The sequence below is a fragment of the Brienomyrus brachyistius genome, chromosome 1 (assembly GCF_023856365.1).
Source record: "Brienomyrus brachyistius isolate T26 chromosome 1, BBRACH_0.4, whole genome shotgun sequence".
NCBI lineage: Eukaryota > Metazoa > Chordata > Actinopteri > Osteoglossiformes > Mormyridae > Brienomyrus > Brienomyrus brachyistius.
In genome coordinates this window covers 44,245,054-44,269,956 of record NC_064533.1, presented here as the reverse complement: position 1 = coordinate 44,269,956, position 24,903 = coordinate 44,245,054, and the positions used below count along the sequence as shown (strand labels likewise).

At 43.6% G+C, this 24,903-nt stretch overlaps 3 protein-coding genes and 1 long non-coding RNA gene across 7 annotated transcripts; 2 read left to right on the top strand and 2 right to left on the bottom strand.

The window, feature by feature from the left end:
- Positions 1-532: 532 nt before the first annotated feature.
- Positions 533-5,504, top strand: LOC125742649 (kelch-like protein 11). Its single transcript, XM_049014870.1, has 2 exons — positions 533-990; positions 1,920-5,504. Exons 1-2 carry the CDS (start codon positions 533-535, stop codon positions 3,502-3,504), a joined length of 2,043 nt encoding a protein of 680 aa, XP_048870827.1. The 3' UTR covers positions 3,505-5,504.
- LOC125742678 (uncharacterized) lies at positions 921-2,787 on the bottom strand. Its single transcript, XR_007398168.1, has 3 exons — positions 2,724-2,787; positions 1,342-2,205; positions 921-1,056 (listed from the first exon to the last, which is right to left on the bottom strand). It is a non-coding gene; the product is annotated as an uncharacterized LOC125742678 (long non-coding RNA).
- Positions 5,505-6,712: 1,208 nt separating the features above from the next.
- Positions 6,713-14,003, top strand: LOC125742658 (7-methylguanosine phosphate-specific 5'-nucleotidase-like). 4 transcript variants are annotated; one of them, XM_049014905.1, is made up of 10 exons: positions 6,713-6,867; positions 7,910-8,005; positions 9,636-9,734; positions 10,389-10,458; positions 11,158-11,204; positions 11,587-11,672; positions 11,809-11,898; positions 12,164-12,326; positions 12,725-12,925; positions 13,321-14,003. In XM_049014905.1, the coding sequence occupies exons 2-10, from the start codon at positions 7,919-7,921 to the stop codon at positions 13,429-13,431; spliced, it is 954 nt and encodes a 317-aa protein (XP_048870862.1). In that variant the 5' UTR covers positions 6,713-6,867; positions 7,910-7,918; the 3' UTR covers positions 13,432-14,003. The 4 variants fall into 4 exon arrangements, with proteins under 4 accessions (XP_048870862.1, XP_048870859.1, XP_048870851.1 ...); XM_049014902.1 differs by lacking the exon at positions 6,713-6,867 and adding an exon at positions 7,001-7,205; XM_049014894.1 differs by lacking the exon at positions 6,713-6,867 and adding an exon at positions 7,496-7,812.
- A 255-nt stretch (positions 14,004-14,258) lies between these two features.
- LOC125750899 (peptidyl-prolyl cis-trans isomerase FKBP10-like) lies at positions 14,259-24,684 on the bottom strand. Its single transcript, XM_049029255.1, has 10 exons — positions 23,979-24,684; positions 22,505-22,650; positions 20,164-20,353; positions 18,997-19,142; positions 18,470-18,659; positions 17,750-17,895; positions 17,207-17,396; positions 16,119-16,261; positions 15,571-15,734; positions 14,259-15,457 (listed from the first exon to the last, which is right to left on the bottom strand). Exons 1-10 carry the CDS (start codon positions 24,170-24,172, stop codon positions 15,269-15,271), a joined length of 1,698 nt encoding a protein of 565 aa, XP_048885212.1. The 5' UTR covers positions 24,173-24,684; the 3' UTR covers positions 14,259-15,268.
- Positions 24,685-24,903: the final 219 nt, after the last annotated feature.

Genomic DNA, 24,903 nt, shown 5'->3' with positions numbered 1-24,903 from the left:
CTTCTAAACCCAGAATACCTGCCCTTGCAGTCCTGGCGCCTTTATTCGTTCTAATATGTTAATTACCGTGACCAGACCCTGTAAAATACATGGAAATATATTAAACACGCATGATTTAACGCAGAACACGTCCAGAAATTTATTTTGACAATCCTACTCAAAAGAAAAATATGAGTTAATTTCAGGATTTAAAAAATTTAATTAATGTTATTTCAGGACTGATTTTACAAATTCTACAAAAAAATATTAGCTTGTAACGTTCAGTATATTGCTACTCTCCATAGGGCCACGTACCTTTTCAAAAAGAAGCGCGTGGCTGCCGCGCAGGCCTGATCTCCTCACACCACGCCCAGTTAGGTCACTGCAGTGACGTCACTCAGCGCCTTATGCGCATGCACCAAATTTAGGGTTTTCGGGTTTGGGTTCGTGTGTGTGTGTGTGTGTGTGTTTGTGTGTAGGCGCGCGTGTCCGCGTCCTGTGGGCGCTCCTGCATCCTACTGCCGCAATTTCTATCGTAGCGTTGGCAGCCAGCATGGCGGCAGCCGCCCCTAACCCGGAGGATGTAAACCGGACCGGCGGTGGCAACGGCACGACGAGTTCTCTGGCCGGGGACGGAGACTCGGAAGAGGCCGAGGGCTTTAACTCCACCACTCATTGCTCGGAGCTGTCTCGTCGGCAGAACGAGCAGCGGAAGCAGGGGCTGTTCTGCGATGTGACGCTGGCCTTCAGCAGCGGCGGGGCCGCCGGTGGCGTGAGGAGCTGCGAGTTCTCCGCCCACCGCTCCGTGCTGGCGGCGGCCACCGACTACTTCACCCCGCTGCTCGGAGGGCAGTATTCCGAGTCGCTGTCCCGACGCGTGGAGATGAAGGAGTGGAGTTCCGAAATGGGGCCCGACCCGGAGACCGTGGAAATCGTCATCCAGTACATGTATACCGGGGAAATACGGGTCAGCACTTGCAACGTCCACGAAGTTCTGGAGCTGGCTGACAGGTGAGGGGCAACCATCTGTGGCTGTGGCTGGCCTGCAGTCGTAGGGTTATGAACGATCAGCAAACACTAGAAAATATGCACAAGAACGTCGTGATTTCAAGCCTGGCGGCTGTTCATTGCATTTTTGTACATAGACGGTTGTTTTACAGCTGTATCACATACTGTGTATATATGTGTGTCCATATATATATATATATATATATATATATATATATATACATACACACACACTTAGCTGGTTATTTTAGTTAGTGATCGCAAGGCTGGACAAGAGGATTCAGGCAGACGGATAGCCATCAAATGTAAGTGTGTGTGCAGAAATGATCCGGTCGCCGCATTTCAGTTACTTACCACATACTGCCGACCTCTTGGCAGTAGTAATATTTAGATTTTTGAAGCTTGCAGAATGGAATATTTTTCCGGTGGGGAAGGAGGTCTGTAAAGGTATGCAGTAACCCTCTTTACGGGGTTCCCTTTGCGTGTGTTTAGTTCAGTGTTTCCTGTCTCTTTGTAGCAGATGAGTGACCAAACGCGTTTGTATCCCTGGCGAAAAACTTGTCAGTCCTGAAATTCTGCCATGACCTCCCTATGCTGGTAGCCAGCTGCAATTAAAACTGGTTTGTTTTTGAAAGAAATAAGGGTCACTTTTCCTGTGCTTTTTCAATACATATTTTCTTTCGTCTCCAAAAAACAGGATATAGTTTACAGTTTTGCGACAAACTACTTTAGTCGAAGAAAATGCGCATGAATCCTATTAATCGAATGTTATTAAATATTTTATTTAATGGGAAAAATATCCAAGACATTAATTTAATTTAATAGTAAAACAGCATCCATAAAGGAAAATGCATTTACAGAGTGCTTGTCTATGTAAGTCAAGTTTTCTTAGACATTTGTTGTTGATAGTATGTTCTGCTCTTATGGTCCAGGTTCTTACTGGGCCAGCTGAAAGACTTCTGTGGCGAATTCCTGAAAAAGAAGCTGAATCTGACCAACTGCGTGGCTGTGCACAGCCTGGCCCACATGTACTCACTGGACCAGCTGGCGCTGCGTGCTGCTGACATGATTCGCCGAAACTTCCACAAGGTCATCCAGGACGAGGAGTTTTACACACTGCCCTTCCACCTGGTGCGCGACTGGCTGTCGGACGCTGAGATCACCGTGGACTCAGAGGAGGTTCTCTTCGAGGCCATCGTCAAGTGGGTGCAGAGAAACCTGGCCGAGCGAGAGAAGCACTTTGAGGAGCTCTTCCGCCTTTTGCGGCTGCCTCAGATCAAGCCCACCTACCTGACGCGGGTGGTCAAGTCGGAGCGGCTGGTGGCCGATCGGGAGGCCTGCCGCCGGCTCGTCTCGGAGGCGGTGGAGGGTCACGCCCTCCGTTTTGAGAGCCATAAGTCGGCCGATCTGGAATTCTGGTCCTCCTACATGGCCTCCTTCCAGCCGCGCTTCGGCCAGAACATGGACGTGATCATGGTGGTGGGTGGGGTCTCAGAGGGGGGAGACTACCTGAGCGAGTGTGTCGGTTACTTCATCCACGAGGACCGCTGGGTCAACCTGCCTCACATCCACAACCATCTGGACGGCCACGCCATCGCTACCACCGAGTCGCACGTCTACGTGGCGGGTTCTATGGAGCCCGGCTTCGCCAAGACCATGGAGCGATACAACCCCAACCGCAACACCTGGGAGCAGGTCAGCAACCTGACCACTCGCAAGCACTCGTTCGGGCTCACCTGCATCAAAGACGTCCTCTACAGCATCGGGGGCCACGGCAACTTCAGTCCCGGCTTCAAGGACGTGAGCGTCTACGAGCCCGAGCAGGATAAGTGGCACAACCTGGAGTCGGCGCCCAAGATCCTGCGGGACGTGAAGGCGGTGAGCGTAGAGGACCGCTACGTGTACGTGACGGCCCGCACGCCAGTAGACACGGACAGTGACGACGGGCTGAAGACCATCACCACGCGCTACGATACCGAAAGCAGGCAGTGGCAAGACATGGAGTCCTTGCCCCTCATCGACAACTACTGCATCTTTCAGATGGCTGTGGCGGCCACCAACTTCTACCACACCGCCTCCTGCTGCCCCAAGAGCTACGCGGTGCGAGACGAGGTGGCCCGGCAGAAGGTCGGCACCCGCGCCTCCGACGAGATACTGGAAAGCTTGCCGCCCGAGGTCACCAGCATCGAGGGGGCCGCCATCTGCCACTTCGGAGAGGATGTCTTCATCATCGGGGGCTGGAAGAACAGCGACGACGTGGACAAGCAGTACCGCAAGGAGGCCTATCGCTACTGCGCAGAGAGGAAGCGCTGGACTCTGCTCCCGCCAATGCCGCAGCCGCGGTGCCGGGCCACCGCCTGCCACGTTCGCATCCCGTACCGCTTCCTGTACGGCTGCCAGCGATACCCCATGCCTCAGAACCTGGCCCGACAGCGGGACCGCATGCAGCAGATGCAGCAGCTGCACCGCCGCACCCTCACGCTGCGCAGGCAGCTGCAGTCACAGATCGAGTGCTGAGCTTTCGCCTTCCTGCGCAAACTACGCGGTCGTCGTCATTGCAGTGCCTAACCTGCCCACTAGATGGTCTTGTTTCTGTTTCTGTTGTTTAGTTTGAAGTCGAATAGTTCAGTGTCATGTGGCAGTAATGTGACCAACACCATTCCGCACAGTGACAGTTTCAAATCGCAGTATTTTGTTTTCAGAGGAGTTCGATTTTTGTTTTATATACATGTATTTATATGTCTTATGTTCGTTAATTTAATTTCTATCCTTGAAAAGTATTACGGAATTCTCCTCTGCTTTGGACCTCTGTTGTTATTACCGTGGAAGAGGCTGCCATAAGATGTGGGGAAGTGGCCAGCAGGGTGTGCTGTGAACCAGCATTTAATTCGTGCACAGAGATGATCTCTGGATGGGATCTGAGGAGATAATCCGCTAGAAGTCGGCTAGACACATCATATCACGGCGTGTGTAATGGCTGTTACGATTTCTTGATACGTTATTTGATTTTAAACAGGAAGCCACGGCAGCCTGCTTAGTAGCTGACAGACGGCAGCTTTTTGAAGATTTCTTAAAGGAATGGAACAAATGACTATACATTCCTCTATGATGCACTTGATCTCTAATCGATGTCTTAAGTGGCTAATGTAGCACTGAGTCTTAGAGATGGCGAGGGAACAATGGAATGGGCAAGTTTGGTTTTTGTTAGGTGGGCACTCTGAGAGGTGACTGGAAAGGGGAAACGGGGTGACAATATCCCGGCATCTTTACTGTCGTCGGAAAGCCAGGGACAGTCGGCTGCCAAACTCTCACCCGATCCCCAAAACACAAGGAACTCAAAGAATTATTTTGAAATGGGATCCACCTGCAAAATGGAATCCAACACAACAGACAGTGGTTATATTACTACAACTATATACCAACACATTCCATAAATACATGTATAAACACAGAAACTATTATTATTATTTTAGCAAATGCATTCTTTTGGGGTGAGTTGCACTGCCATTTTTTCCATTTTGTTACGCTGGTCTACTGGACCAATCCTGGAGTATCCAGTGAAGATTACGCCACCAGTGCTGTGAGTCCTGTGACTCACCAGTCCAGCGGTCTGATGACATCAACACACTACATTCCTCTCACTGTAAATGTTTGGACAGTTGTGTATCAAAGTATTGATTTTTATTACATTAATATGAGTACCAATATGTGTAACCGCCCGCTGTGTGCACAGGGTAGGGTTGCAGAAAACACTCCGCTTATGTATAATTATTCTGATTTTAGTGCAGATGCTAATACAGCTAGAGCTTGCTTGACCGTACTCCTTGTAGAAGAGGAGATGGAGACTTTTGCATTTATGGTGGAGAACAACGATGCTATGAATGCTTTGAGATAAAAATGCCAGTGGCGATGGTGGAAAAATGATTCAAAGTCAGTGATAGGTAGGATCTTCTTGTACTGTCAAACACTAACTGGTTCAGCCTACGATTTCTAGTGGTTGGTAATCTTCATGAATGTCTCTGCATCTGTAAGGTGTCTAGTGGAGAGTGGGTTTTCCAATATTGCCTCTAGTTGGCCCCGTTTTTCTGATGGCTATTCTGTGACGATCGTTACTGAAAACCTAAAATGGAAATTTCCGCTCGTCGCTGGTTAGCACGAACAGGTTAGCGGATTGTCTGTTCCGTTTATCTCTTTTGGGTGCAAAGTTGAATGGCTACGCTATGCTAACTCTGTCAGGAGAAAGTGGGTCCTATTCCTTTAAGGCCACTTACGTAGGCACTGTGACGTTGCCATTGATAGTTAAGCTATTAGTTGTGCCATTCCTGCACATTAATAAAAGTAGCGTGGGTAGCTCTGCAGTTAGTAGATCTGCTGTATCCCGCTTCTCTTTTGTCAATGTACAGCAATTTGAAATGTTACATGGTTTATATTTTGCTTTGCATGTGAAATCAGTCAGTACAGCAGACATAGTGAAGTAAATGCTGTAATTAATATTTACAATAAATTTTTTGTATGATTTTTTTTGTGCTAATTCTCAGCTATTTTTTTAGTCAAAAGCATAGACATTCCTGCTGTAATATTTTGAGGACCTGGCCTGGAAACTTTATATTTCACAATCTGAATCTGCATTTTCAACGAGTAATTAAATGTATGTTCAAATTGAAATATCACAAAAGGTAGAAAGATATGCTTTATTTTAAATATTTGTCATTTATTTCTATAAGGATAAACATTTACACGTCACTGCCCAGAGTAAGCAAATGCAGCAGTCTCGTGCATTACGTTAATTTTGATACCGGAATTTAATTTTACTTACCGAGTTCCGCAATATAACACTGTAAGCCGTGATGGTTCGACATTTCAGCCAAATGTATTAAAAACATATATCAGCCAAAACCAACATATTTTGCACCAGTTTTCTTCAGCATAATAAATGAATAAAGTTTGACTGCATTTCATTTTATTTAAAATTGTTACTTATGCCAGCTTTTTATTGTACTAGTGATATTTGGTAACCTATACTGAGTAAAGACCACTGATAAGTTTCACTACCACTTGTGAACGCAGGGGGCGCTATGCCTCTGCATTCAGATGTGTGGATTATCGGGGACGAGCAAACTGACAGTAAAGAAGTCAAGGCTGGTTATTAGACCCCATTTCACTGAACCAGCAGATTGGAAAGTCACCCAAACAAAACGAAATCCCATATATTTATGCGTAAGATAGGAATTTATTGGCATGTTAATTTCTTTTCCCAGTATCACATAAAAAGAAAAAATGAGTGTGATCTGGCTTTCACTCCAACATGTCCCCTTCCTCCTACTACAGATTCCAGGGTGACCATGAGTACTTTGTGAGTACGTAAACCGAAACGTTCTCCTCTACAGTCTTATATACCAGTGTTTTATATGATAATTATATGAGTATTCTGTCATGTTAAAACAAAATTTAATACCAAATGTATTTATCATTAAAACAGTGTAGACATACACAGGAAAGATCTTTCATTATATTATACATTATATATTTTTTTAAAAACAGTTATTTATACAGCTATTTTATATCTGTGCCTAAAATTCTCTCTGTCATCTTTCCTCCTGCAATTCCGAAACATACAGTTGGATAGACCGGAGCCAATGTCCCATTACCCCATGTACGATATTTTCCTCGTGCAGGACCCGCATCCTCTGCGGGGTGTGCGCGTGCTTTTGGTTGGGCTTGCTCCACCCCCAGTTTTTATACTTCCAAATATTACACGGCTGTGATGGACCTCTAATACCAACTCAGATTTACATTAGAAAATATTTTTTTATATAAGCTATTGATTAACAACATCATAAGTTTAGGACATGATGTAATATAGCCCCGCGGTATAAACTGGTAAGTTCGGGACGAATTAGATTTTTTTTTCCTAATTTTTAAAAGTCTAATTTGAGCATTTTTCTTAGTTTTAAAAATGATAGTTTTACGTAGACATGGTGGGTTTATAGGCGTTGACCAGTACTGATGTCAGCGAGACATCGCGGGAGCGCGTCACCGGTGTCAGTGCAGCCGGAGACGAAGCGGCAGGCCGCGGATTCCCGTTTGCTGTCGCTCCGCAGCCGCTGTGCTGTCATTACTTCAGTATTTCGTCGGTGTGCGAGACAGCAAACTTATACTGTGGTTAATTTCTGTGGGGTTGTGTTAACATAAGAGGGGTCCACACATTTCATAAAATGGCAAGTACTTCTGCCCTCAGTTTAGCCGCTGTTGCTAGCCGGCTAAACGTCTTGTTAGCCTGCTAACTAGCAAGTTACACGTCACACATTACGATTTTTAAACACGTAAAATGACTAAATGCAGGATTCGACATCATTTCTAGCTTTGCAGACATACATATATTTTTCTTACCGAATGCGTTAGTCAACGTCTAGCGTCTTGTGCGTGTTTTATTCTTTTTTTTGTCGCTGACCGCTAGCAGCTAGCAGCGCCGTTCACTTTCCCGTTATAACGAGGTTCTGACTCGTCATATTATTTGGGGAGCCGCTGAAAGTTGTATTACGTAACCTGTCGGATAAATACTACTAAGAATTTAGTATGTATGTGTTGATAATATGTACAGACACCGGCGATATGTTATCGGGCTGGTAACACTCGGCGGGGGAGGGGATCAGACCGGTGTTTTCAGTGTATAAAGGCCTGACATGGCGGATGCCGTTTTGGCCGTCGAATATTACTCGGAGGGATCATATATTCGTTATAATCAATGACAAGATTTTAGTATCGTAGTAGAGTTTGGTAGTGGAAGAAAATAACCTGTTAGCTATAAATGATCAGTAAATGACGGTGTGGATCCTATTAACATAGTACAAACCTACACCCCATGTGTAAGATATATATGTTAACAAGTCTGAGTGAAGTTTCACTTTTTTCCGTACTGCAGATCGCTGAGATGGGCAAGCCCTCGGTGCCAAGGAGAGAGCACAGGGTGGAGGAGGTCATCGAGCCGGTGGCCCCGGCCGGGAACAACGATTTGCAGGTACGAGCAGTGACTACCCAGTTAGGCACCAGTAAGTGGGAGGATGTGCACCAGCTGAGCATAAAGAGTCACTGTCACGCAACACTCAGCTGTTTGATTGAAGCAAAACCTTGGTCTGGATTTCTGTTTTCTGAACCTGAACTTTCCATTTATGTCTTTAATGGGTTATTTTTGCGAGTAACTTGTCCGACGCTGACTACTGGGCTCCTAATTTGTGCCTCACTGAGGATGTGCTGGCGAGCTTTCTGAGCGAGTGTCTTAGTGAACTTCGCATTTACTGTGCCCATAGCGGACTAATATATATTACGTATTTCCTTGTTATAACGATTGCTGAAATTCCGGCTTGTTTAAATGAATCACGTTACTCCGGTAGCTGCTAAAAACAGCGAGTACAAGCAGGGACGCATATAACTGGTACGCATTTGCGCTGGTACATTAATCGATTGTCGCACGTATTGGTTTTTAAGGGTGAATATAAGCAAATACGAAGCAGATATGTGTTTCCTAATGATATGTATAAGACACCAGTGCCATTTTATCTAGCTGGTAACACTCGGAGAGTTGGAGGTTCTTTGCTTATACTGGGAGGATATGTGAGGCGAGACAGCAAGACCCGTGTCATTCTTGTATGTACCTTAGACATACAAATAATCCTGATGTAATAATAATAATAATAATAATTGATACTGTATTGATCCTCATGGGGAAATTGTCTTTACGCCTCCCTCAACTTGCTCTTTGTAGAGTAAGTTGACCGCGAAGGGCTGCCACGTACCTGTTGGGGCCCCCAGGGAGCTGGGGGTTAAGGGCCTCGCTCAAGGACCCGCAGACGTGCATTAATTACAATCAAGGTCCAGTTTTAATATTGAGGAATTGTTAGGTTTTGGTAGAGGACAAAGATTACCCATTGCCTAGCCTTGCATAGTACTGAACAAGCATTCCCATTTGATTCAAGATTCTGACCTGTGCCTTATGTCAAGCATAGACAACCCTGATCCTGGAGTTACTACCTGATATCAGGTGTGGTTCACCAGAGACCAGGTTGGATGGAAAACCTGCTGGATTCCGGCACTCCAGGATCAGGATTGCCTACCCTTGCCTTATGTAACACATTGCCATGACTTAAACGTTTATGATAGGGTGGCTTGATCTTGGGGTGACCATATAACCCGTGTCAGGGAGGATACTATGAGCTAGGATGGGATTTATAAGTTATTGTTTCAATTAAAAGGACCTGGATTTCACATGAGCACTGAGTTCTTGCCGTGTGCTGATAGGTCAGTCTTCCGTAATCATCCATGTATCACTAATATTGTGAAACGAACCAGTCAAAGCACAAGAAGAACTGAACTATTTAGCCAAGCACTTGAGCCTTTCAGTTTTAAAGTAGTTTGTAGAACCTAAAGTAGCTCAAAGTGTCCTCCCTGACATGGATTATCTGCTCACCCCACAACTTGAACTGCCTCAGATGACTGAAATTTATCAGTTAAAGCAGCTTTGCAATCAATAAGCTTTTAGTATCTGGTGGCTTAAAGCCTGTAAACACCGTAAAAACCCCCCATGGTTTTTTTTTCTCTCTTTTTTACACTTATGTTGAACTGCTGTGGTTTCACTGCTCCTCCCGTCCTAGATCTCTCAGCTGTGCAAGTCCTCAGTGCGGATGAAAGACCCTCGCAGAGTGGTGGAGATCATTGAGTCCATGCGACTCGCTGGGAGTAGCACTTTACAGGTACAGACAGCGGTCTCCCCGCTCAGAAGCAGAGAAGGAAAAGGCCAGCTTCAGTGGGGAAATATAGCTAAAATATTGATGTATCCAAAAATGGCCTTTAATCAAACCTTGGTTTGGGTCTGGCCTTCTATCTCAAAGCGAGTTTAAGGCCACTTAGTGGTGATCCTGTAAGGATGCTTAGCATATATATATATATATATATATATATATATATATATATATATATGGGGGCGGCATGGTGGTGCAGTGGTTAGCACTGTCGCCTCACACCTCTGGGACCCGGGTTCGAGTCTCCGCCTGGGTCACATGTGTGTGGAGTTTGCATGTTCTCCCCATGTCGTCGTGGGGTTTCCTCCGGGTACTCCGGTTTCCCCCCACAGTCCAAAAACATGCTGAGGCTAATTGGAGTTGCTGAATTGCCCATAGGTGTGCATGTGTGAGTGAATGGTGTGTGAGTGTGCCCTGCGATGGGCTGGCCCCCCATCCTTGGTTGTTCCCTGCCTCGTGCCCATTGATTCCGGGATGGGCTCCGGACCCCCCGCGACCCAGTAGGATAAGCGGTTTGGAAAATGGATGGATGGATGGATATATATATATATATATATATATATATATATATATATATATATATAATTTTTTTTTTTCCCTCTGTAGGTAATTTCAGACTTTGACATGACCCTCACTAGGTTTGCATGCAATGGAACACGATGTCCCACCTGTCACAGTAAGTAAAATTAAGATTCACTTTATTGATCCTGGGGGGAGGGGGGATTCTGGTGCATGCAGCAGCAATAACATAGTGTGTACTATGTATGAATATACATATAGTGCCAAACAGACAAGGTACAAAGACACTGCGCATAGTGCAGATAAAGAAAACATACCGCAAGCATATTTGGACAGAATACAGTTGCACACTGAAATATTCTGTGAATGTGTTAATAAAAATAAGATGCAAAATTATGTGCAATTAGGGTAGAAAGCAGCAAGGAAATCTTTGGATTATAACAGGACAGGATCCTTTCTAACGTGTTTTGACTGTGAATGGGGAGTGACAGGTTGGGAGGAGGCATTGTGGTGTCCAATGGCAGCGGGCAGGAATGTTCCCCAGCAGCATTTTTTGGGGGAATGAATGAGCTGACGACTAAATGTGCTTCAGCATAGCGTACCCTGTAGTGGACAGGCAGGCCTCTCAGCCTGATATTTTTTTAAATCTGCTTCTCTTCTATTGCAATATTGGTTACTTGATTGATAAGAACTCTTGTATTAGGCTGAGAAGTGTTCCTGACTTATGTTTATGTCAAAGGTTAGCTGTCTCAAAATGCTTTGCACGTCCGTTTCGCTTTAACCCTCCCTGCCGCTACATCGTGGTGTCTGTTTTTGAAAGGCATTAGTGTCAGATTGTATGTTTGTCTCACTGCAGATATCCTGGACAACAGCGCGCTCATCAGTGGAGATTGTAAAAAAATGGTGAGTTACCTTCATATAGGTCAACCCCAGTTAAAGAGAACTTTAAAAATAATAACAGGACACAGTTGTTTTTTTTTAAGTGTTTTTTTTTCTTTATTTTTCTGGTGCAGTTGCATGTTGTGCTAGAAATCAGGCAACTCACTGCAGAAACATATTTGAAGATCACCAAAACGATTCCTGCCTGTAGACTGTAGGATTCTTTTTGATGGAATGGATGCTGGTGTGGAGATAACAGAACGTTTCCCAGTATAGTCACTAAACACTCAGGATTCTAAAATGGTTCTATTGAAGTCATCAGTGTCCTCTTGTTGCGGAGAAATGTATAACAGTAAGAACCTAGAAAGATGAAGAACGTTAAGATGTACTTCCTTTTGCCCTACAGCTGAGAGAGCTGCTGGACAAGTATTATCCAATAGAGTTTGATGCATCACTTACAGTGGAGGAAAAGGTGCCGCACATGGTGGATTGGTGTGTAAGATTTGCTTTATTATCCAGATAACACGGAATGATGTGGAATGTTAGACTCCACACATTTGAAAACTCATGAAAGGATTCCAGTGTTATGCACAGTGTCCAGTTGAAGTTTGTGTGTGGTGTTCTGCAGGTGGACCAAAGCCCACAAACTGCTAATCGAACAGAAGATACAGAAGGACTTGCTAGCCAGAGCCGTAAAGGATTCCAATGCCATGCTCAGGTCAAGTGTCCTCACCTTTCTGTGTCATACCTGCTCATATGTAGATATCGGGCATAATTTTTTTTCCTATATTATTGTTTCTTGTTCATTGCCACATTCGGACTTCCAAAACAAATATGTATCTAGAGTGTTTTTAGATGTCCATTTACTTTGGTTTGTTTACCAGAAATACATAACTGAAAATGCAAGGCATACATTTTTTTCAGCCTTGTAATTTTATACAAGAGATAATGAATAAGATGATGATGGTTCATCTTACCTCCAGGGATGACTATAAGTTGTTCTTTGACCACCTGCTGGAGGATGACATCCCCCTGGTGATCTTCTCTGCTGGGATTGGAGATGTCCTTGAAGAAGTCATCAGGCAGGCTGGTGTCTTTCACTCCAACATCATGGTGTTCTCCAACTACATGGACTTTGATGCGATGGTGAGTCCCACTGGCTTGAGTCTTGAGTGCTTTCAGTGTACTGCATTGGGATTACTAATTGCATGCATAAAATGGTGATGTTTGCAGCAGCAAAATCTGTAACTGGAATTAATCAATAATCAAGTTCAGGTCCAGAAAGTACAAATCCTGACCAAGAGTTTGTTTCAACCAGCCAGTTGAGCAGCCTCAGACTGATTCGTTATGTTCAACTGGTTGGATGAAACAAAATCTTGGTCTGTATTTGTGGACCTGAACTTTCCACCTCTGTAATTAGCGATTTTTATAATTTTTTTTTCTTGTCAATACTAGATAAAAGTGGAAAGTTTTTAGGTATTTTTGGAAGGAGGTCTGGTGTAGAGGGCTATGCTTTACCCACCCCGGCACCTTTCTGCGATCAGGGCACCCTGCAGGCCTTTAAAGGGAAGCTGATCCACACCTTTAACAAGAACGGGCTCACGCTGGTCGAGTCGAGCCACTTCCCGAGGCTGTGTGACCGACACAATGTACTGCTGCTGGGGGACTCTCTGGGGGACCTCAACATGGTCGACGGGCTGCCGGACACGGACAATATCCTGAAGATTGGCTTCCTCAATGATAAAGTACTGCGACAGCGAGGGGGGGGGGGCTCAGTGAGATTTCATTTAGAAATTTGAAGCTAGTTAAGCCCGAATGAGTGCATTTTTTAAAACGATTGGGTGGATCTTTGAGCACATTTAGCTACATTACATTTCATAGCTTTTTTTTTGTTTAATATGACACTTTTATTCAAAGTAACATAGTAGATGGAAGGGTTACAATATATGTGCTTCATGAGCTTCGTGTCGTTAGCACAGGGCTCTACTTGTTGAGCTACAGGAGCTTGCCTTGGTTGATCGAGGGACGAAGTGAAGAAACCTAGTCCTCTTGCAGTTTTTGCTGTGTGAGCAGACGTCGGGCTGCGAGTGATCCGGTTTAGACTTTACGGTGTTGCTCACCTTCTGGCCGTTTCCAACAGGTGGAGGAATGGAGGGAGCCCTACATGAACAGTTACGACATCGTGCTGGAGAAGGACGAGACCATGGATGTGCCCAACGCCATATTGAATTACATCACAGGTCACCAGTGAAGATCCCTAGAAGGCTTCAGAGCAGAGCTGGGTACTGATCCACCATCTTCCACCCCAGCAAGCATTTTTTTTTATTATTATTCAAGGGGTAAGCCTGCCCTAAACAGTGAAAATGCACAGACCACTCCAGTTCCTGTGTAGAAACCTATCAGCTCTTTATATATAGAACGTACTCAGGACCGTAGTATTTTCCCAAGGTTTATCCTGCTGGTTGAAAGAACTTTGTTGCCTAAGGGAATGCTTGGTAGAATTATCATATTTTTTTTATGTAAAACAGACAATTGAGCCTTTGCACCATGGTGCAACTTTATTGAAGGTACCTACTCGCAGGATGTGTTGCGAAGACATAAATCGGGACAGACACGGTGTTAGTGATAGAGCACTAATGTAAATTATCCTTTTTTTTAGGCCAGTGTCTTAGGCACTTTTTTCCACATCAAGGCTGCCACACGCACACACCGTTCACATTTTATTTAAGGAGCCGGAAGGATAATTTACACCAACACTGGTTAGAAGTTAAATGTGTGTTACTCTGTGTCACAGCAGTGGCTTTTGTGCAACCTAAAAACATCCACTTAAATCATTAGTTGGTTTTCATGTTGATTTTTAATGACTTTTTTTTTTTTGGTTCATATTTAGCAAAAATAGTGATGTTCTGGGAGTAAAATGCAACTTACTGGCCAGAGGGTTGTGTGCTGAACTTAAGACCAGATGTTCTGGGTGTCCAGAATGCAACAAACACATCTGTGAATTTTAGAGTTTTTTGTCACAAGGGGATGTTTAAGGAGGGGACTGCTGAGATAGGCCAATGCACTATCCTTCCATCAGGAGCTGCTTCCATCATGGGTATGATGTGTGGTGCTGTTTTAGGGGTTTGTTTTTAAGCAATTGTGAACTGTATCTTGCAGCTTTGTGCTTTGTCTGTTCAGAAGATAACAGCTGCTGTTACGGCATGTGTGGTGTTATGGCATGTTTTGGTTGTTCTCACACAATAAAACTGCATGTTAAAATGTTCTTCACGTTGGATCCAAGGATTGGGCTTCGTTGTAATGCTTTACTCCAGCGTTCATATAAAGATACTTTACCGTGTTCGCTCATGACCAAGGAGGAGAAAAGAAACTCCAATGTGGGTCTACAGGGAAGATGGCATGCAATGTGGTGATTCTAACTAAGGAAGATTTGAGGTATTCTGAACACAGTACACAGGCCAAGGAACCCGAAAGACATCTATATTGCACGTCAGATTACAAATCTCAATTGTCTCAGTCACAGTAATCCCAAAATTTGATCCATGCTGGGTGGATCTGAAACCTAGGCTGGAAGGAAGACGGACGAAAAGTGGTGACGCACTGTAAGGCAATATAAAAAATGTGCACTCTAGGCAAACATGGAAGTCGAGGGGGGTGTCATTTCAGGAGGTTGCAGAAACGGTGTTGGCTTAATATACAGCAGATCAAAAGGAGTCCTCAGAACTCTGCGGTCTCAATGGCTCCCTCTCCTGAAGGCCTTTGTAGGAACTCACAAAAGAGCCTTGTTCAGTCGGTTTTACAGTTTAAAAACCCCCCAAGAGGAAGACTTAGAGGTCTTAGCTGGTGACTATGAATACCCCAAGCTTTGTAGCACTGAATTCATGATTAGTCATCAGGGTGCATCCATGTTCTCTTGACTAATGATTAATTTTAAATCCTTACGAGTGAAAAGGAGGTTGGATTTTTAGGTGAGCTGGTTTGTGATTCCATGTACTCATCGGGTAGAGCTGCATAAGTTCAATCAAACATAGAGAAGTGTTTACATCTAGTTCCATGTACTTTTCATGGTCACGCGTGCACCTCATCCCTCAGAGTTCCCCGTGTTGGATTTTCCCATTGTCCACCTCCTCTGTCAGCTCCAGTTCTTCCACCACTATCTTGCCGTCCCTGTTGCGGTCCTGGTTATCGAACATGTCTTTGATGATGGCGTCTGGGTCCTGGCCAGGACACAGACGACCCCTGCCGTTTGCTGCCTGCACCTTGATGAATTCTGAGAACTGCAAAGGAAAACGGGGACAAGACACACGGGATCACGTGTGAATAATAAATATGTAGAAAAAAAAAATGATACAAAATGTGTCAAAAGGAATATGAAAATAGGAAGGCGCACTTCTTCCAGGGGAATCTCCTTATCCTTGTTCAAATCCATTGCCTGGAAGAGAGGCTCTGGTGGGTCCTCTAGCCAATAAAACAAGTAGCCCTTTGGCACCCCCTTCTGTAGGCCTATCAATTCCAGCTCAAATTGGAGCACCGCACTAGCTGGTATACCGTGTGCTGCATGGAGGAGATGGAGAAGATGTAGTCAAAGGAAGTCTGTTCAGACAAATGGCTACTTCAATATTAATTTGAACACTAGAACTTGTGGCCATAGGTGGAAATTAGCGGGAGAACATGTTAATCTGAATCTGAGAAAACACTTCTTTACACAGCATATAGTTAGAGTATGGAACAGTCTTCCGGTTCAAGTAGTACAGGCTAAAACCCTGGGCTCCTTTAAATCAGAGCTAGATAAGATTTTAACAACTCTGACCTATTAGTTAAGTTCTCCCCAAGCAAGCTTGATGGGCCAAATGACCTTCTCTCGTTTGTAAATTTCTTATGTACCTAACTTGAGATTTCCTCCTAGAAATTCTTATAATTTTAGAATGGGCGCCTTACCTTCATGATCACCATGGGCGAGGTGCGGGGGTACGATAACCAGTCTCTTCTCGCCCACACACATGCCACGCAGGCCCTCGTCTAGCCCCGCAATCACCCTGTTAGCCCCCAGGAGGGTCTCCTGAAGTCGCTCATAGTGGTACCTGCACTCAAGTGGAGACACGGGTCATTAAAGCTGGAGACCTTGGATGATCCTGTCATAGTTTGTTTTGAGGAGATGGCGCGGTGGCATGGTGGTTAGCACTGTTGCCTCACATCTGTGGGACCTGGGTTCAAGTCCCTGCCAAGGTTCCGTGTGTGTCAGGTTTGTGTGTCTTGTGGGATAATCCAAAAACAAGCTGTGGCTAACTGGAGTTACCAAGATTGATGGTAGACATACATGTGTGTGTGAATATGCCCTGTGGTGGGTTGGTATCCCATTCTGTGTTGGACCCATAGGCTCTGGACCACCCATGACTTAATAGGACTAGTAGATTCAGACATGGGATGGGGTGCCAACCTATCATACTGCACACTCACACACCACTCACTGGAGGGTGCAGTGGTTAGCACTGTCACCCCACATCTTTGGAACCTGAGTTCAAGTCCTTGCCAGGGGAGTTTCTCCCCCACTGTCGAAAAACATGCCGAGTTGAATTTGAATACCCATAAAATGTGTTGGCACCCCCTCCTGGGTGGTTCCTAGCCTTCAGAATAGGCTCTAGATCCCCTACAACAGGACAAGCAGTTACAAAAAATGATAGGATCAACCATCCGTATTATCCTAGTCAACAATCTTAGTCTAAATTCTGAAAATCGAGATCTTACCAAATATGATTTACGCTGAATAATCCTGACCCAAATCCAGCACAATAAAATAAAAATACCGTACTGAGTATAATACTAATAGTATACTATGTCTTAATTTTAAGTGCTATTATAATAAAGTTTGACCAAATATCATTTACATCGTCACCCGAATGCAGCACTGAAAGTAATCATTCTCATGTTAAGTCAGACACACATTACACATCCACCCATTTCTTTTAAAAAAATCTCTTATCCAGTAAGGTCTGAGTCTGACGTCGTAACAGCAAGAGCAAACTTACGAGGAGTAGACCAGCGTGCCGTCCAGCAGCGAGCAGTTGTAGTGGTACTGGATCAGGTCGTTGGCAGTACTCGTCACGCCACACACATCGGGCTTGTACATCACCGTGATGTCCACAGGGTCATTGGGGTTATGGAAATCAATGACGTGAATGTGGAAGACGAGAACAGCTGAGCTAGGGACGAGGTCTACTGCAGGTGGGCGCAGGACAGGACAAATCAGAAACTACTTGGGAAAGTCTCCAGCCCCCCCCAACCCTGTACTGGATGAGGAGATGAAAGAAGGATAGATGTAGCTACCTCAACATTTCCACGCCGTAATTTAGGTGCTTTAGTCCCTGAGTTAATGTAAGGCAAACACAGAAACCACACTGCCATTTACCTATATTAAACCAGGAGGAACCCTAACCCTCAATAGCCTCGATAACAATGATTTGAGATACGTGCAAAAGCAAAGGAAACTCAAACTCAGTCATAGTGGTGATCTCCAAGAGATCTCCCAGGCACTCTGTCTAATCTCTCTCCTCCCCATCTCGCAAACTAACCGGAGCCGTTTTCTCCATAAGCCAGATGAGGAGGCATAGTGATTCGCCGCCGCTCGCCCATGCACACCCCCTGCAGAGCCTTGTCCATGCCCCGGATCACATAGCCCATGCCGATGTAGGTGTTGTAGGTGCTGTTGCGCTGGTAGCTGAGGCAAAGGACGGAAAGAGGCGTGAGATGGTGTAGTCGCAAGTAGGGCTGGGCAACATATCGATAAAATATCATGAATGTTCATTATCACAATATATCATCATCAACTTGAATATCATATCGTGGTATTGTGCATAATTAACAGTTATATTGCACCATTTTTAAATAAATTCCATCAAGGTATGAGTCTGTTAGCATAATTTATCAATATACCGGTAACATGCTCTGTAATTATTAGTAAAACAATTGGTTTATCGTAATCAGAAAAACTGAAAACTATATTTTAGTTTTCTATATATGAATTTTAGAATATCGTGATAAATACTGATATAGTGAAAATCTCAGAAAATATCTTGATGGCATTTTTATTGCATATCGCCCAGCCGTAATCATGAGCTTCATCATGAGAATATATCATTCTACCGCTACGTATGCAGATATTTCCCCAGGCAATATCACTCAAGTATACAGCTGGCACTAATAACAATGTATGCAAAATGTAGCATGATAATATGTACAAAAGGAAGACCACCAGCAGCCTGCCAAACCATAAGAACATGCAAAAAGCTGACCTGGAGTCGAAGGCGGTGCCGTCCAGGAAGGTGCCGTTGTAGTGGTAGCGGATGAAGTCACCGATGGCTGCCTTGCGGGAGCAGGACACGGGCAGCACCTGCTCATCCACGACAACATCATCGCTGGGGTGGTGCACGTCCACCAGCAGAACGTCGAACACCAGGGTGGCCTGGGGGGGTATCATATTGCCTGAGGAGGGATTTGTGGGGGGAGGTGCTTAGACGGCAGGACGAGACATAAATCACCACATAAAATTACTTAACACAGCAGTACAATTGAACTCTGCATGAACAGGCTGTCCATGTTTATTCAAATATAAACATTTACCGAATTCCCACAGTTATGATCTACTAGGCAACAAAACACAACAAAAGACAAATAATAAACAAATTGAAAGACTGACACAGAATAAAACAAAAAATGTCATGAATATCATGCATAATTAGCCCTTACTCTCTTGGTGCTGGTTTTTGATGTTTACTTTGCATATTAAATAACATTATGCCGGCCAATACAAAGCAGTTACCGTATCCCTGTTCTCCGTAGGCCAGAAAAGGAGGGATAATGACAGTCCTCCACTCTCCCACGCACATGCCCAGTAGGCCCTCGTCCAGCCCCTTGATTAGATCGCCCTGCCCGACATAGGTGTCATACGTCTGCTTCCTTCTGTAGCTGTGTGGGGCACATACAGAACAGTCAGGCCCAAACTGGGTAACTGCTGCCAATGAAAGCAAATGACGGAAGTTAAAAACAAGGGCATTTATTCATTTAAATAAGTAAATAAAAATTCAAACAAAGTAAATGATTTCATTTCAAATGTGATATAATACAATTAAAAAGTGCAGCTAAAATTATTTCAATAGTGTCAACAGTATAAACTATTCCAATATTACTGCAGTCCTGCTGCATGGCAACTAAAAAGTCGTGCAACTAAAAAGTCGTGCAACTAAAAAGTTACATTTGAGAGCTGCAGTGTATAACACAAAAAATAATACCAAATCAAACAATAAAAATGGAATAATCCTGAGACAATCATGCACAATTAGTTAGTTATGAGAAAAATCGACAATTATTCAATTGTTGTAATTTTGTATTATACTGCTTGAGAACTGAATCGTTTTACATTAAAGTGACACTCAAATAACATTCCCATCCCATATTCTGCCTCTCTGTACGTCTTTCAGTTCATACAGATGGTTGCTCTCTTCATCTTATTAACTACCACACTCAGTACTAACCACTTGGTTTTGTACCTTAAATTATTAACACTTTCCAGAATAATTATACTTCATACCCAGCTGCTATTCTGGCACATTAAAAGCTGTCTTGTTTTATTTTATACTGTCTTGTAAAGTGTTTTTTTTACCGGATCTAGCTGAATAAGTAGCTTGTCGGAGTTACACAAAAGTGTTCCTGAGGCAAAAGGTAAAATGATTCAGTGGTTCAGATAGATAACCAATCAGATTACAGAGGAAGTAGGTCCAACTAGAGGAGGCAGGACCAAGACATCTGATTGGTTGGTCCAGCCTCCTCAAGTTGTTTAGGCCCTCCTCCTTCATAATCTGATTGGTTATCTCTCTGAACCAATGATTTTTTTTTTTTCCTTCTGCCCCCAGAACATTACTGAGTGAATAAGTAAGCATCCCAATGCAGCTATCGCTTACAGCCAACAAAGAGTCTGAAAGAAGCTGACCTGGAATCAAAGGGGGTGCCGTCCAGCAGCGTACCATTGTAGTGGTAGCGGATGAAGTCAGAGACCTCCACAGCACGCCGGCAGCTCTTGGGCTTGCTCAATGTGCGCATCTCCACCTTGTCCTGCAAGTTCCAGACGTCCAGCAGGATGAGGTCGAACAGCAGGGTGGCGTCGGGTGGAATCACCTTCCCTGACAGGGGAGAGAGAGGTGTGGATGCGGAGATGGTTAGAGGGCTTCGCTGCCAGGCTGACAGAAAAAAATAGTACTAATTTGTACCCTTTCAGGGTACAATTAAATGTCACTGGGATTGTACCCTCAAGGGTCTGCCAATTGTACCCTAGCTGCAGGTAAATGTACCTTTTAAGGTGCAGAAATGGACTAATTAATGTTGTTTGTACCTTGGGAAACAAAGCTGGAGCAGGACTGAACAGTGCATTGTAATTAGTGTCTGTTATTCAGGCCTGTTAGTCCCACCAAGATATTTTGAGGACAAGATGTAAAGAAATCAAATATTTAAAAATGTATTAAAGGTTGATTAAACTGACTTTTTATATTTTGTTTTTAAAAATGTAAATTTGCTTGATGATAGACAGAAATGAAAGACCTTAGTAACTTTGTCAAAATACTTGTTAATAGTCGGAAAATACTTTTTATGTAAATGACTGTTTATCTAAATTAGTTATATGTTTTACAGCCACATTTTTCTTTCAGTCTAAAAACCTGCTAAATCTGACCATAAACTCTGTACACAGACGCTCAAAATATCCAAATTACTTTTATCTGATGTACTTTTCTAGTTTATTTTAGGGTTTTAATTAGGGCTGTGAAATTTATCGCATTAAAGTTTAAAGTCATATTTCATTAATTCATGCAGTATTTTAATACACAAATGGAAGAATGATAAGAGGAAGGATTTTTAATAGACACCTATAATATTCCTTCCTGGCTATGAGCAACGGGATAGTTTAGGTTGTGATGCTGCACAGAACCGCAGAATTCAAAGCTGTAATCAAATTATCCCATTAACATCTCACAGGGAAGCGGATGTTACCTGGTTTATTTAAGAAGAAAAAACGACCTTTTATCTTATTCAGGACACCATCAGTGGCTGTCATGACATCACATTTGCCAAATAGGTTTTACATCGATCATGCGTTTGGTTACATGTACATGTGGTCCATGCCATTAATTGCCAAGGTGTGCGATTATAAAAACTATTGTTTAACATCCCTACTTATAATACAAGACCCTCTATTGTCCAAATGTGCATCTGCCTGTTTAAATGCTTCCCAGTAGAATTTTTGTAGCAAATGAATAATATATACCTCACAGCTTTAAGTCAAACCATTACACAAATATTAAAATATGGGTCATTCTCACAAAATGAAGATTAGGAGTTACAACAAAATATAGTATTTGATTCTTGTGTAGAGCAAATGACATTAACTAAACTTTTTGGGTATTTTAAAATTGTCTTTTGTTGGTATAACCTGGGGGTGGCATGGTGGTGCAGTGGTTAGCACTGTAGCCTCACACCTCTGGGACCCGGGTTCGAGCCTGGGCCACATGTTATCCTCCCCATGTCGTCATGGGGTTTCCTCCGGGTACTCCAGTTTCCCCCCACAGTCCAAAAACATGCTGAGGCTAATTGGAGTTACTAAATTGCCCGTAGGAATGCATGTGAGAGTGAATGGTGTGTGAGTGTGCCCAGCGATAGGCTGGCCCCCCATCCTGGGTTGTTCCCTGCCTCGTGCCCATTGCTTCCGGGATAGGCTCCGGACCCCCCGCGACCCAGTAGGATAAGCGGTTTGGAAAATGGATGGATGGATGGATGGTATAACCTGATGATTTTTTTTAACCAAATAACTAACCAAAAGATAAAAAAAACACAAAATGAGATCAAATATTTTTAACGCTTTCAACTTCATTGCATGCGAACCACAAGACAATCAATTTGTATAATATGATGTATATTTTTGCTCAAAAGTAAAAGGTAATATAATAAAACAGATTAACTACCCCAGAGGCAAATACAACAGCTTAAACAGTTTTGAGTCTGTATTCAGATGAATTTTAAATATCAGAAAAAATTTTTTTATGGTAATGAGTTTGTGTAAATGACTTTAATGTTACTTTAATGTTAATTCTTCATTAATTTTGGGATTCAATGTTTAAATATTTATTATTGTAAGTTTTAATGCTAGGTGCAATTGATCACAATTAGTCACAGAATACCGTGCGATTAATTAGTAAATATTTTTTGAGTGATTCACAGCTCTATTTGAACTATATCTGTCATTACCCGACAGGAAGCGTCAAACAGGCCCCGCCCACGGATACCTGCCCCCAGGCTCCCATAGGCCAGATGGGGAGGGATGGTCACTCTCCTGCGCTCATTGACACACATGCCCAGCATTCCCCGGTCGATTCCTGTGATCAGCCTCCCCAGTCCCACCTGGGCCGTCAGCGGTGGTCCACGGTCATAACTAATGCGGCAGAGAAAGCAGGAAGAGGTGCGGAGGAGAACTCCATGTTAAAGGCTCCGAAATTCGTTAAATTCTAAGCAAAACAGTCAGGCCTAACACTCATATTTACACGAACGTTCCTGTGGTGAATTTCACCATTTTCTTTTTCTACTAAGTGATCGGGTGGAGTGGTGGATCTGTAGGTAGGGCTCTGTGCCTGCACCTAGAAGGTTGCTGGTTCAAATCCCATGAACGCCCAGAGTAACTCTACTCCCTTGGACCATTGAGCAGGGCCCTTAACCTACAGTAGCTTCGTCCTGGGTTGGACGTTAATCTACATCCAGCTCTATAAGAAGGTCCTCTAACAGGGGACAAAACTTGGTGGTAGGATTGGCACTCCAGCCACTGGGGGGAAAAACTCACACTGGTCCATTCGAGCTGGTGTGGTGCTGAGGTATCACCTGTCACATGACTGTACCCAGGCTCTCATTACTGAGGTGCCGTGCTGTGTGTGTCAGTGCACGCTCCTTCACCTTAAGTGATCGCACAGCCAATTGTTTTGTGTTACTGTGATTTAATCTTTTTTTTTTTTAATGCCCAACCACCACCCCCCTCTTCAGAGGACAAAATTATTTTGAATTAACTGAACAACAGATCAATACATTAAGTGAAGCCCCTCCAAACCAGCCCACCCCCCCCATTATGACAACGCAGTACACAGATGGATAAGTAAGACATGTTAATGTGATTTCTGATGACATAAGTATTTATTACTCAACAAATAGGTAGTAATAATATTTTAAGGGAGTAATTTATTCCTGAGCTTGGCACAACTAGCAAGCTCTCTCATTTCATCTGAATATCCCTTTATGCAATAAAAGCTATTGAATCTCAATGCAATGACCCAGTATGCAGAGAAAGGTGTTGATCGGTAACATATAGTAAGTTAAAATGAAAATAAGTGACAGTTAACATTCACGTGACATTTAGTTACTTTACTGAAGCACTTACCCGTAGTGACGTCGCTTATTAGCAGCTATTCAGACAACCGGGTATTTTATAAAAGCAATTCTTACTAATTACCATCGCCTTAACTAATATATTGACTGAGTTTAGTTTCCTATACTGCGGCACCAACAATATTTAAAAAAAAAAAACACGATAACCATTTAAAAGTAAGACAACTTCTGTCATGTTTTTTCTATTTGGTATTTTTGAATGCGGTCCGTTTTGCAACGAGACATCCGGAGTTCTGCTGTAAATCTCTAATCACCCTCAGTTCTCAAAAAGCCTGATCCATTGCTGCCTGGAATCCCGTCCCCTCCCAGACCACGCATCTTGCACATTACCTCGAGTCGAACTTCTTTCCATCCGGGAAGGTTCCGTTATAGTGATAACGAACATAGTCTTCAGTTTCTACTTCTCTGGGGCATGTCCTGGGTATGTAACGACGCTCAATGACCACGTCCCCTAACGGGCTCGGGATGCACCCTACGTGCGCTGCGGCAACGCAGAGAAAAACGACAGCAAACTGCGCCTCCATTCTTAAATAACCTCTGAACGGAGATGTATGGTGGTTCGTGGAAAAACTTGTTCTACCCAAATCTAAAGCAGAGTTGGGTGCAGCCTTGCAGCTTTGAGTGCTGTGGAGGAGCGCTGGTCTCTGGTTTGTCTGGCAGGGAGTGTGATCAGATGATTCTCCGCAGGCTCCCTCCTTCTCCAAGAAATTTTGTAAACGTGTAAAGTGTCCTTTTGGAACACGTCGCTATTGCCTTCCGTTGGGAGGAGTACGTCACTCTTCCACAATATTCAGAAATTCACTTGTACGTCGAAGTCTGGCATTTCAGAAACAAACACTGATAGCTAAGTAGTAGAGCTGTTTTTGATGTAAAACGTGCACATTATTCGAGTACTGTGAGCTACAGTGATCCCCTGTTTGATCACACATCTGATCTTTACAGGAAGAGCCGCCGCGGTTCCATTTGCTTAGACGGATCCGGGTCCTAAATAGGGTTTGTTCGCGCAAACGCATTTTATAAAAACCCGATCCGAATCTTATGTTTGTATAATCACATTTATACCTTTGCTACATTTAAAGTTTATTGCTAAGAGTAACCATCTATTACAAGAAAGAATTACTTTTACTTCAAGACAGTCCATAGGAGACAGGCTGTCCTATACATCTTGATAAACTAACAAATAAAAACAGAAAAACGATATTTTTCTTTACAACTTTGATTAAACATGAAAGACGTTCGCCTACTATTTGATGTG

Excerpts from the sequence above, each read along its gene's own strand:
- LOC125750899 (XM_049029255.1), bottom strand. The coding sequence starts at position 24,172 with ATGGAGGCGCAGTTTGCTGTCGTTTTTCTCTGCGTTGCCGCAGCGCAC. Across the intron at positions 20,354-22,504 it reads CTATGGGAGCCTGGGGGCAG|GGAAGGTGATTCCACCCGAC; the intron begins GTATCCGTGGGC and ends CTCCCCTGTCAG. Across the intron at positions 17,896-18,469 it reads GGCACCGCCTTCGACTCCAG|CTACCAGCGCAACAGCACCT; the intron begins GTCAGCTTTTTG and ends CCTTTGCCTCAG.
- LOC125742658 (XM_049014885.1), top strand. The coding sequence starts at position 7,850 with ATGTGTAAGATATATATGTTAACAAGTCTGAGTGAAGTTTCACTTTTT. Across the intron at positions 8,006-9,635 it reads CCGGGAACAACGATTTGCAG|ATCTCTCAGCTGTGCAAGTC; the intron begins GTACGAGCAGTG and ends CTCCCGTCCTAG. Across the intron at positions 12,926-13,320 it reads TTGGCTTCCTCAATGATAAA|GTGGAGGAATGGAGGGAGCC; the intron begins GTACTGCGACAG and ends CGTTTCCAACAG.
- LOC125742649 (XM_049014870.1), top strand. The coding sequence starts at position 533 with ATGGCGGCAGCCGCCCCTAACCCGGAGGATGTAAACCGGACCGGCGGT. Across the intron at positions 991-1,919 it reads GTTCTGGAGCTGGCTGACAG|GTTCTTACTGGGCCAGCTGA; the intron begins GTGAGGGGCAAC and ends CTTATGGTCCAG.